The sequence below is a fragment of the Schistocerca serialis genome, chromosome 1, assembly GCF_023864345.2.
Source record: "Schistocerca serialis cubense isolate TAMUIC-IGC-003099 chromosome 1, iqSchSeri2.2, whole genome shotgun sequence".
In the NCBI taxonomy this organism is placed as follows: Eukaryota; Metazoa; Arthropoda; class Insecta; order Orthoptera; family Acrididae; genus Schistocerca; species Schistocerca serialis.
Genome location: NC_064638.1, coordinates 307,876,367 through 307,889,767, shown reverse-complemented (window position 1 = coordinate 307,889,767; position 13,401 = coordinate 307,876,367). Strand labels below are relative to the sequence as shown.

At 40.7% G+C, this 13,401-nt stretch overlaps 1 protein-coding gene across 2 annotated transcripts in view; it reads right to left on the bottom strand.

Annotated features, from left to right (window-relative positions):
- Positions 1–13,401, bottom strand: part of LOC126469225 (progestin and adipoQ receptor family member 4) — a 165,355-nt gene that overhangs the window by 41,901 nt on the left and 110,053 nt on the right. For both annotated transcript variants that reach the window (XM_050096615.1, XM_050096616.1), the window contains exons 2-3: positions 10,581–10,799; positions 4,654–4,757 (exon numbers count right to left, since the gene is read on the bottom strand). In XM_050096615.1, the coding sequence (XP_049952572.1) occupies positions 4,654–4,757; positions 10,581–10,799 (323 nt within the window). The remainder of the gene's footprint in view (positions 1–4,653; positions 4,758–10,580; positions 10,800–13,401) is intronic.

Sequence of the window (13,401 nt, the reverse complement as noted above, 5' to 3'; positions counted from 1 at the left end):
TCCTATGGCAGCACACCTGCATCGATGCCCGCTACAGTGACGGCAGCTCATGGGCGGCGAGTGACGACCGCACAGACACACAGAGGGCTCGAGCATCGCCACCATAACCAACTCCGACCTCGGGCCCCTGCCTTGATTCCTCCCCCACCGCCTTTCCTGCTTCCTGGTGCAGACACGTCCCTCGAGGTGGAGCCCTTCCCTTCAACCTCCATCTCCTCGCTGGCTCTGCAGACACCCCTTCCATCTCGCTGGGGTATAGAGATGCCCTTTGACCCCCTGCCCTCTGGTGACACTTTGATGGATGCCGCAAACAGTCTGCCCTCCCCTCCCCCACTGGTCCCTCTGGACGTCTCACAAACCGTGCCCTCATTCCACCCACCTCGGCACTGTCCGGGGCATTTCCGCCCCTATGCACCAATTTCGGGGGGGACAGATCTAGTACCTTCCGCCGCGGAAGTCGAACACGCATCAGAACAAATGGACGTGGTCAGCCCATAGAGGGCTCCGCCTCCACGGTGGCTATTCCGCGCAGCGGCACTCGCGCGGTATGCCACGTGCAGACAGCCGCCAAGAGCCGCTCCCTCCAGTTTCGTATATAGGGATCTGCTCTGCCCTATTCCAGCCAGTCTGGTACTCGCTTTGGATTTCGTTTCTATCTCAGCGGTACTGCGTTCTGGTCGTTGCTCATTGTTGACATTTGCCTGGCTCTGGTTCTGAGTGGATTTACTGTTAGTGTTTGGTGTTGTGGTTTCCACAAGCCTCCATTGTTTATCTCTTCCTTGTTGTGTCGGTCATTGTCGGTCGTGGTCGGTTGTTGTCAGTTGTCGTTGGTCTGTCGTCCGACTCGTCCTGTGTTTACCTGGTGGTGTGTGCTCCACCGCCGGCAGCTTCCCTGCCTGGCGGCTCTGATCCACAGCCCAAGGCGTTCCCGCAGTTGGTTTTTGTTTGGTTACTACAATGGTTGCCAACACAGACACGTGTGTGCACGAGCGCTAGGAAAGGATTGTGGCAACTGGGAGGCAATTTGAAGTATTTGGCAAGGAAGGGAAAGGGTACAGTGGAAGCAGAAGAGGGCAAGACAGATGGCTCTCATGGAAGTGGTAAAATGAGGATTAAGTATTATAAATGATAAACACAAAACTGATGAAATGGAGTGTGAGAGAAAGAGATAGATAGATAATTAGAGAGAGGGGGGAGGGAGGGGGGGAGGAACTGGAGAAATGGGGAATAAAAGTTGAGACAGGAAAGGAAATGGTTAGGGTGAGGGAGCTAGAATGAGTCAACTGAAGGTGGGACAGCATAAGTTAAGGTCAGAGGGATTTTGAGAATTGAGAAAATGTTGAAGTGACAATTCTGACTTGTGCAATCCAAAGGAGCTGGTCCTTGTGGACAGGATCCACTGATGTCAATGGCACTGCCTCATGCAGTATTTTGTGCCACCATATGGTTGAGTTTGCAATTTGGTGGTTGCCATTTGCCTGGAGACAGCTAATTAAGCGTCACACAAGGCAGAATGCTGCACAGTAAACAAAGCACAGCTAGTATGTGATGTGGCTGCTTTCACATGTGACCTTATCTTTGTTTGAGTAGTAAATAAATGTGATTGAGCTGCAAAAAGAGGGGGTGAATATGTGAAATGGAGAGGTATTGTATCTGGGTAATCACTAAGGAAGCCAGGGGATTGGGAGTAGGAGTGACTTAGGGTTATGTTATTATTTGGATGTGAGACAGACTACTACTTTTTGGAGTTTTGGTAATATTTTAGGCAGAAGTTTACTCTACTCATGTCTCCTGATGTAGATGAGTTCCTCAGTGCAGAGAAACAGCTATCAGTTTTTGGGATGAGTACTAGCTGTCTAAAAGGGACGGGATCATATATGAAAGCTGAGCTGCAAATACTGTCCAGTGTTTATGTGGGTGTGAAACCTAAACAGCTACCAGTGTGAATGGCCACTGCCAGATCACAGCAAACTGTTAATGGCATACTTATGAGTGTTTAGCTGAGTTGTTGTTTCCATTTCATGACAATATTTTGACGTCTGACCAAGGTGTTTCCTCTAGGTGCTGCGAGTTGTGCTGTTATACATACTTGCTGCCTGGACTGAAACTAGTCTGTAAACTATCATTGGTTTCATGCCAATATTTACAGCTGATTGTAGGTTCATCTTCAGATGTCCACTATGCCCTTTAATGCTCTGTGAAACATCCAGGAATGGAACAGCGAAGGGCAGAAAAGATAGTGATACTTTTAGTATCTTCCGTCATATACTATAAGGTGGATTAGCTGTTACATTTTTGTCATTTAAAATTTTACTCATGTACATAATACTTGTATAAATCACTGTCCTTTTCAAATACAAACTACATGTATCTCATTTTGTGCAGATGAGTGACAATGCTGGAATACATTGACTTCTCATAAATATAGAAATAATATGTAAGATTAGATCCTGGCTGTTGGTTGTTGACATCTCTGACATTAATCTACTTACTGAGAAGTCTAACACTGTCACATTTTAATCTATCTGTAATTTGGTTTGGTTTTTATTGATCTCGGAAATACTGCTGTGTGTTATTACACACAGACCTGGGTTAATTCATAAGAGAGCTATAGGCTGTTTATACTTAAGTGCCATGAATACAAACAGTTTTGAATTATCCAACAAAATAAGACACATTATTAACAGTAAATTATTACTTTTAAAATACGACGTCTGTTCAAAAAATTCTGGAAAATTCGTAATTTTGCACAAATAGTGTGTTGGAGTGAAATGCGGTTGGCATCCCTGCCTGTGTTTAATGTGTAACGCTGGAAGTTTCATTGCTGTATGTCTGTCAGTTATTGTTCAGTGCTGTATTGAGTAGAATGTTGTGTGACATAGTTTGTGAATACTGAGATGGCAGAGTTAGAGGAGCAGGATGTCTGCATTAAATTTTGCATGAAACTCAAGAAATCCTTTACAGAGACACACCAAATTATGAAGGAAGCCTACAGTGATGAATGATTCAGCCACAATTGATGTTATGAATGTTTCACATGGTTTGAAAATGGCAAGATGGAAGTTAAGGATGATCCTAGTTTAGGACGTCCTTCAACATCTACCGACAACGCTCATGTCAGGAATGCCAACAAAACTGTGCATGCCGATTGAAGACTGACAGTACAAGAGATTTGAGAAGAAGGTAAAATGTCAGATGGATCATGTCAAGAAATCCTGACACAGCATCTTGGAATGCATCACGTTGCCTCCCAGATCGTTCCACGGCTCATGAGTCAAGACAAGAAAGATCTTCGCCTCGCATTCTGTGAATAGCTTTTGGATCATGCAAATGAGAACAAGATATTCATTGAAAGAATCATAACTGTTGATGAGATGTGGGTCTATGGTTATGATGTTGAGACCAAGGTTCAGTCTTCCCAATAGTGGGAGAAGGTTCTCCAAGACGAAAAAAGCTTGTCACATAAGGCCAAATTTCAAAGCCATGCAGATAGTTTTCTTTGACTTTGAAGGATTAGTTCATTATGAATTTGTGTCACAGGGATAAACTGTTAATTGATGGTACTATTGTGTTGTGTTGTGACACCTGTGAAAAAATGTGAGAAGGAAACGACCTGAATGTGCTAAGACAATTCGTGGTTCTTGCATCACGATAATGCCCCTGCACATTCATCCCTGTTGGTGTGTGACTATTGGACAAAAAACGAAACCACTATGTTGCTTCATGCTCTGTACTCTCCAGCCCTGGCCCCTGCAGACTTATTTTTATTTCTAAAGTTGAAAGCTCCATTGAAACAATGAAGATCTGCAATGATATATGAGATAAAAGAAAATTCCGAGAAGATGCTTTGTGCAGTCCAGCTAGAGGCACAGCAAGACTGCTTCTGGAAGTGGAAACAGCATTAGGAGTGGTGTATCAATTGTGGAGGCGAGTATTTTGAAGGACACCATGCACAATAAGTAAAGGGTAAGCATAGAAAAAATTTGTGCACAGAGTTCCAAAATTTTTTGAACAGACCTTGTGTGATATTTTTATGAAGCCATCAGATAAGGCAGATAAATAATTACAACTTGACATTCTATTTGCAGACACTGAGTGAGACTTAATTATGTACCACACACGTGACTAAGAACCTTGTGTATTATAGGGACACTGTCTCATATTGAAAGTATTAGCATTGTCAAATGAATTTTTATTTTGATGGCTGTTCATGTATTAGCAGTAATGATAATCAGTTCACCAGGTCAAAGAAGATAGAAAAGGATATAGCAAGAAGTTAGAGAACAAGAAGAGATTGACAATCCATTCAATATTTTCAGAAATGTGTTGCCTAATTAATTTCCTTACACTTCTTAATGTATGACCTTTGACATTTCTATATAGTTAATATTTATTCTGTATTATTTGTGAGTCTCTCAATGGTACAAGAAATCTGGATAAATTTCAATGATTGACAAACATTTCTTGGTATCCTTTTTGCCATAAAGTTAACAGATTAAACAATATTCACTAGAAACTTTCCAAATTTTAATGGCTGCAGATATTTAACAAAGTTTCCTCTTCATTGTACATCTCCATATTATTATCTTCTTAAGAGGGAACAATAGTATGAAAATTGTGTTTGGAATTAAAACGTATTATATTTTGACATACCTTGTAGAGGCCCCATATGGAAAGAACACAGTAGAAACAAACTATGACATATCGACAGAGTCGTGGCAAACAATATGTGGATGCAGAAATAGCTGGAAGGGCACCTGAAACATATTCAGTGAAAATAGTTTAAGTTAGTTGTGATGAATACAGTATAATAAGTATGTAAATTACCTATTCATACTCTCGATTAATTAGAATACTTTAAGTTTTAGCACACATTTGTAACACATTTATGCTCATGATACACATACCAGCAGACTGATATACAGAGGGAGGGAAATTCAATTACTACAACAAGTAACAAATTTTAATTTTTTACATGATGACTACTGATCAGTGATTACATGAAATCATAAAACTCAAAAGAACACCAAAACAAAATATTAGCCACAACACATACAATGAAACATCATGTTGCATCATTCATCTCTAAATTATTGGAAGGAAGCCCTGTTTATCTCTAAGATTTTTCAGACCATGGAAGCCAGTTGAAAATAGAGCCTGTAGTGCAGTGCATATTTATCTGTACAACAGTTGTGGAAGTAATAACCAAATGCAAATGGTTTTCTGTTGAGTGTTCAAAGAGTGAATTCTGTACTTCCTTTTGAATGAGTCCATGTTGTTAACTACAAATACTATATGTACATGGACGACAGAGAGAGAATTACAAAAATGATTTAACAATGGGCTACATAAGTTTGGGAACTGAAATCAACATTTGTATTGACTACTCTTTTTTTGGTTAAGAATAATTTTGGTTAATGCCTGTAGTAGTTTTAAAATATGATACCACCATTAAATTTCTGTCCTAGTACCTGAATGTGATATTTCCAAGAAAGCTCTCTATTTACCTTGAGTCTTAAGAATCTTAAGTGTCCAGTTTCACATATTATTTGATCGTCCCATGTACGGTATCCTGCTACTAGGTCACGTGAGTGTGAGTGCGGCAAGAGTAGTGTCAGTGTGAGTGTGCATGTAAATCGACTGCCAACTGTATTACCACTGGCTTGCCACTAGAGACCATATGTAAGAAGCATGCACACAGGACAGTCTCCACCATATCACTTAATGGTGACTCGCTCCTGTATACACACTGAGCAGTGCTGGCTCACTCTCACTGTGTTCTTTTAGTTCATACTACTCATGTCAGTTGTTTTGTGTATCACTTATCTTACATCTTCTGTATGACGCTTTTTGTCTTCTTGTGTGTGTAGAATGAGAGGCTTACTTCCATTATTGTTCTGAGGTTTACAAATAAAGTCATTTTGTGTTATTTGGATTGGTTTTGTGTATTACTTTGTTGCTAACTGATTGGTGATAACTTTGGAATTTTGTCAGGATTAGTCATTATAGATGCTGTGTTACCAGCCCTGATTGAACAGCTTACTTCTGCAGTGCCCACTTTGGTGGTGTCCATTAACAGACAGGGTAGTGCTCCACCAGTCTATCCAGCCTCTTTTCTCTGGTATGTTGATTCAGTAGAGGATTGGGAAACTTATGAAAAAAGTCAGACAGCACTTTTTGGGTTTTGGTGATGACAGACTCCAATTTGTGCAAAGCCTTATTCCTCTCAAGGTTCCCACCTAAGGCATATCAATTATTGCATCAGCTTATGCCTTTACAAGAACTGGCAGCTCTCACTTTTGATCACATGTGCAGTTTATTGGCCAACTACCATCGCAACAGAATGCATTAAAGGAACAAGTTGAATTCTACTGGCGCCACAAGAAATCAAATCAGTCATACAGGGACCAGATAGCTGAACTTCAAGGCCTAAGCTGTAAGTGTCAATTCATTACTGGTGTCCATGGTGATTCTTATTCAGACTATGTTAAACCCCACTGACAGAATTTTTGCAAATAGCACAATTTTTTGAAGTTTCTCAGGCAGCAGGTGACAAAACTGAAGCATGGGGTGATGTGTCAGTAGTGTTGAAAGAAGTGCCCACTAGGACGACAGATAGCTTGCACGAGGAAGCGGGAGTGATGAGAGTAAACATAGGGGCTCAGCATTGAGCAGACCAAGGGTGGCCCAAGCAGCTGTGACTGCCACAGCACCAGCATCTGCATTCTCTGTCTACACCTTGTCCTTTCTGTTTTCTTCAGCACAGATGTTCGGTGTGCCCTAAGTGCTGGGCTACTCATGATACTCGCCAAAAGAAAGGCCGCAATGCCTCTGTGTGTCATTCACCAAAGGTTGCTCAGGATGTGGATGTGAATGTAAACTGTGTGACTTCAGTACTTGTGACTTCTCCCAGGTTGTTTGTCAAGTTAAATGTATTTGCCAAGTGCTCCAGCTATAGGTCAACGCAGCTGCTGCAATGAAATTATTGAATGGTCAAACCTATGATAGTTTTGGCTCACCACTGTAGAGACTGGTCACACAGAAGCTGGTCAGTTATAACAAACAGAACATTGAACTTTTGGGACAATTTAGGCATCTGTCTCTTCCAAGTCAGTGGTTTGTTCCATTACATTTTTGGTGGTTGCTGATGCCAGTGTTGAGAACTTGTTTGAGATGGACGCATTTCTGACATTTGGATCTTCTATCACCAATGCATTTCACCTTGTTTCCAATCAGATATCATATTCTCAACTGAAAATACTGTGTGATGAGTTTTCAGACCTGTTTTTGGAAAGTATAGAGTATGCTATGAATTTTTCTGCTGATATTTCTTTGAAATCCATGGCTGAGCTTCATTTTTGTCATGTGCATCCTATTCCTGTTGCCCTGAAAAATCAATTGAAAGCAGAATCAGACAGACTTCAATCTCTAGGGGTGGTGCAACCTGTTACTGCTTGTGAGCAGTGTGCCCAAAAACAAGTGGCTCCCAGGGCATATCTGTCCCCTTGGCCAGGTCCATTTCAGCCATGGGAAAGCATTCATGTAGAATTTGTGGGTCCCTTCTTGAAATGCTATTGGCTCTTGGTTGTGGATGCATTATCCCAGTTTCTTCAGATTCTCTGGATTGTGTTGATGCTGGCTGAGGTCACAATTCGTTTGCTTTTAAGACTTTTGTCTATTGAGGGGTTGCCTTATATGTTAGTTTACAATAATGAGCACCAGTTGATTTATCATACCTTGCAAATGTTTTGTTTCTGTTTCTGTCATGACATTCATCATGTTATGGCTCCACCATTTCACTCTCAGTCAAATGGCAAGGCGGAATGACAAGTGCATTGTGGATTCTTTGCCGGATGATGCCCTTCTCCATTTTTTGAGCAACTGTTGCTTCATGACTGTAAGTGAGCAGGGCCCAGGTGAGTTGCTTCATGGACAACAGCCACACATGCTCTTCCACCTTCTGTTGCCTGCAGTGCAACCACCGTGGTCAGGTTCGTGTAGCTGGCAGTGGGCGCGGCGATTTGGTCACTGGCCTAAGTGGATATTGGTGGCCACTGTTGTCCACCACTGGGGATGCCATCTTTGTGAAATCCATATGGCTGATGGGCTGGTCGATGGGCTCGTGGCATGCCTCTTTGACCAGTTGTGCCACCACTCACTGCCAGAAGCTAATGGGTTGTGGGTGTGGCTAAGGTCTCCCCTGCCCATCCAACACCCACCGTCTCAAGCCTGTTTTCATTTGCTGTGGAGGTGCCACCATCTCACTGGTTGCTTCCTCCACATGCCATGGAGATCCAGCTTCTCAGCACTGGCACCGATCCATCTTTGGCCTAGGGTCCATTGCCACAGCCTGCTGTTCTGGTCAGGCTGCCTCCACCTGCACACTCGGCATCGTTGCCTCAGCCATCATTGCTAGTGGGTCCAGCCCAGGTGATGTTGAGGGAATGAGATTAGGAAATGAGACACTTAAAGAAGATGATTTTTGCTATTTGTGGAGCAGAAGTAAAGAAGATAGAAAATACAGGCTGGCAATGGCAAAATGGCTCTGAGCACTAAGCGAGTTAACTTCTGAGGTCATCAGTCGCCTAGAACTTTGAACTAATTAAACCTAACTAACCTAAGGACATCACACACATCCATGCCCGAGGCAGGATTCAAACCTGCGACCATAGTGGTCGGGCAACAGCAAGGAAAGTGTTTCTGAAGAAGAGAAACTTGTTAACATCAAGTATAGATTTAAGTGTCAGGAAGTTTTTCTGAAACTATCTGTATGGAGTGTAGCCATGTATGGAAGTGAAATATGGATGATAAACAGTTTAGACAAGAAAAGAATAGAAGCTTTCAAAATATGCTGCTACAGAAGAATGCTGAAGATTAGATGAATAAGATCATGCAGCTAATCAGGAGGAGAGAAATTTTTGGCACAACTCGGCTAGAAGAAGGGATTGGTTGGTAGGACATATTCTGAGGCATCACAGGATCACCGATTTAGTATTCGAGGGAAGTGTGGAGGGTGAAAATCGTAGAGGGAGACCAAGACATGAATACACTAAGCAGTTTCAGAAGGATGTAGGTTGCAGTATATATTTTGAGATGAAGAGGGTTGCACAGGATAGAGTAGCACAGAGAGCTGCATCAAACCAGTCTCTGCACTGAAGACCACCACCAACAACAACATAAAACATATTATTGCTCTATCTACAGCTGTGCCTTAAAGGACAGCCAGTTTCATGACAAACTCCATGATGGACTGTTCTGCATTCAGCTTCATGCCATCACATCCCAACAGTTCACATCACCCCATTACACCAATATGATTCTATATGTATTCTCAAGCAAAGGAAAATCCAGGATAGAATAATAACAGTATTATGAAGAGGTTAGATTGCTACTCACCATACAGTGGAAATGCTGAGTTGCAGACAGGTACAACAAAAAGGCTACTAAACATGTACCATTTTGCACAGAAGCCCTTCTCCTGAAATAGACAACATACACACACATTCATGCAAGCACAGCTCACACACACATGGCCACTGTCTTGGACTGTTGAGGCCAGAATGTGCAGCCCTGCCTTGGTAGCCAGAGACAGTGGTCATGTGGGTGTGAGCTTCATTTACATGAATGTGTGTTTGTAAGTTACCTATTTCAGAAGAAGGCATTCTGGCTGAAAGCTTACTTGTTTAGTAGTCTTTTTGTTATGCCTGTCTGTGACTCGAAACCTCTGCCATATTGTGAGTAGCAATCTATCCTTTCCACATGTGTTCTTTCAAGAGTGGATCCACAGCTGAACATCCATCATGGGTTATAACTATCAAGGAGTTTGCCTTTGATCTTGATGGTGCAAAGCTTTGTGACCACTGTGGTGTGCCATTTTACATTTGGTGTTCATGTTGCAAGTTAATGGTTTGTTTTGATATTTCTTGAATGCTGATGATGTCCATTTTGTGAAGTGGAATATATACATCCCACAGAAGGTTGCTCTCTATACCTCCCAGACATCCATTTTCTGTCATTCTCATGATGCACATGGTGAGTCATTAACAGCTAGTATTTTTCGTATCATAATTGTTAACACAACACTTTTCAAATGAGTCTTACTAAACACCGAACTAGTGACCTCACCCTCAAGAGGTTCCTTGTGAGCCCTTAGATGTGTTTAATCTTCCCAGGTATAATATGTGGAGTAACTTTTCCTTAATTCCTCTGCATATTTCCAACCTTTTCTTAGCCCCTTTCCCAGCCAATAATCTCCTGGATTTGATAATTGTTCTGTTGATTATGTGTATGCCCTGTTTTAATTGCTTTTGCTTTAGAGTGGTTAAGTTGGCATCACCACATCAAGGAGTACATATATTGTTAGTGTGTTTCTTTATTACAACACACACAGTGTTTAAATTTTACTTCTGTTCCTCAATTCTTTGCCACTGTAAAGCTTATTACCACATTGTGTGTGTATGCGTGTGTGTGTGTGTGTGTGTGTGTGTGTGTGTGTGTGTGTGTGTGTGTGTGTGTGTGTGTGTGTGTTTTTTAGGAATTATTTGTGCTACTTGCTATAAAGTATATTTACAAGGACATACCAATGCTCTGGCTAATCCAGATACCAAGCATATCAAGTTGTAGTAGCCGGTAATATATTTTCTCCCCATGTTCCAGGTTCATGAACAGATGATAAATAAAGCTGCCAATCCATGGACAGCCAGCTCCCAAAAGGTGACACCAAGACAAAAAGTATGAGTCCACTTCATTCCATGGGATAAGATCTGGCCATGACATGATAATGTACAGGATTGGTGCACCTGAAAAAATGCATTATTGAATGAATTTCATGGACTTCTTATATGCCTTTAAATCCAACATTAAGTTTATACAACACTGACAAATTCAGAAATGCTTTGCAACTGCTAAATACATATGGGAATTGGATATATATCCTAATCTGGGGGATTCTTGGGAATTACGTCAGCACACAAATTATGACTCCCCACTGTGACTCTGTCCACTTTAACAGTTTGGAGCTAGGTTATAGTAAATCATACAGAGTGTGAATGAAAATAATCTCAGAACATTCTTGACTGATTTATTTCAAATTTTTACATGATACTATAATAATTTGGATGGAAATTGGCTATGTATTTTCTTACACAACACTGTATAAGTTTTCTGTTAAAACCAATTGGGAAAAAGAAAATCTGTGCTACACTGTGCAAATGATATATGGTATTGTATTATTTCCCATAGCTAGTTGTAACTATTAAAGCAGAACATTTAAACCATTAGACAAATTGTTTCTCCCATATAAATTGTTTCTCCATTTATATTATTTCAAACAAAAATTGTATACACAACAATGTACTGTTAATTTTCTGATTTGCAACCAGCTTTAATAGGAAGTGTGTACATTAGGGAAGTTGTATTTATGGATTATTGACTTATGATTAGAATACTACTGCACAATTTGAACCATCCAAAACTTTATAATGTTACCTATTCATAAATTAAAACTAGGAAAAATAATGTAATTGAAGCTACTGTCCTCACAGATCCAGTTTGGTGATATCCATAATATATTGTCAAGAAATATCTGTGAAACACGTAGCATAATGGGTAAAACAGCTGTATGAGGAAAATTGGTTAATTCTGAATTTCAAGGGCTTTTTGGTTGTATGTCAAGTTACGAAACAAATTATGAGACAGGATTCCTAGCGTGTATTTACCTTCTGGAGCCAACATGTGTTGTACTACCAATAGATATCTGTGTAAAAGTAATGCATACACGTTACCTATCTTCCACAAGTAATACTATGTTGAGTCACATTAGTGTGACCACTGCCTATGTTTGATGTCAGTGTGCAACAACCACTCACAGATGGCAGGTGATAGCACTACAGTGGACAGTATATCAAACGGGGTCCTGGAAAACAGTGCAGTCATTGTCATATTGCAAACTGCGACTTATCTGACATCCAAGAGCACGTGATCATTGGCTTGTGGGCTAACATTGGAAGCATTTCTAAAAGAATTAAGTTTGCAGACTATTTGCTTGTCATCATAGTTAAAGCATATCATGCATAACAAAATGGTGCTATCCAAAACTGGTGGCAATGTAACTGCGGTGCACCATGGGTCATGCCCTTCCTTTTTAATCTTCCCCAACATACTACTTTCTTCTCCCTGAAGAAGGAATTATTAGTTCTGAGTGCTAGGTAGCATGTCGGTCTACTATGCAATTTTCCTCCTGAAGTTACATATTGCCTAGGAATCCTGTCTCACAATGGTCTGGGGAATGTTTTTTATGGCATTACGTGGATGATCTTGTCATTCTGGAAGGCTTGGTGGATCAACACAAGACTGCATCTATCCTTGGCAACATGTCCATGCTTACATGCAGTTTGCTTTTCCTCAGCAAAATGGCACCTATCAGCAGGACAATGCAAAGTATCACACAGCTTGTAGTGTTAGTACATGGTTTGAACAGCACCAGGATGTGTTTACCATACTGCCCTGGTCACCAGACACCCAAGATTTAAAACGAATCAAGAATCTGTGGGACCACATTGATCAGAATTTTTGTCACATGGAAATCTAGCATAGCTGGTCATGCAATGGAGTCAACATGGCTCCACATCCCTGTTGGAACCTTTCAGAACCTCAGCAACTATCTTCCTGCATGTCTCACTACATGCACGTCTACCTCCCCCTGTGGTCTTTAACTGATCTGCCCTTCCTTTTTAATCTTCCCCAACATACTACTTTCTTCTCCCTGAAGAAGGAATTATTAGTTTTGAGTGCTAGGTAGCATGTCGGTCTACTATGCAATTTTCCTCCTGAAGTTACATATTGCCTAGGAATCCTGTCTCACAAGTTATTAGTTTTCTCAACTGAATTTTCCTCTGTTTCATTATGAAGTTGTGTATGTTATTACATGAAAATCTTCCCTGAAAAGAAATCATACAATGACAATATGAGCACTCAATTCAAAGATGATCAGCACACCTTATATTTTCTTTTAACTCTGCTCCTCTCAGATAGGTTATGGCATACCGTTTCTGTACCAGAGATGATGGAGCTTCTGGGTACTATTATACTGTGTGGCTTCTTCCACACTATACCTAATGAGTTACTATAATACAAACAATTTCCAAAATTTGGTGTTAGCTCCACTAGTTTGGATTATCCCAAGATTGTAATGAGGAATGTTAAATTTACAACTATGGAAAAAAATGTTTTACAACTATAGAATGATTATTTTTCAGGTAATAATACTATCAGTGCTGTGGTACTCAAAATCTTCCAACACAATTATGTTTTCATATCCACAAATGATTATAGGTAGTCTGTTGCAAACATCCCTGTGATACACATGTATGATTAATCCCAATTCTGAAAATGACATTCTAT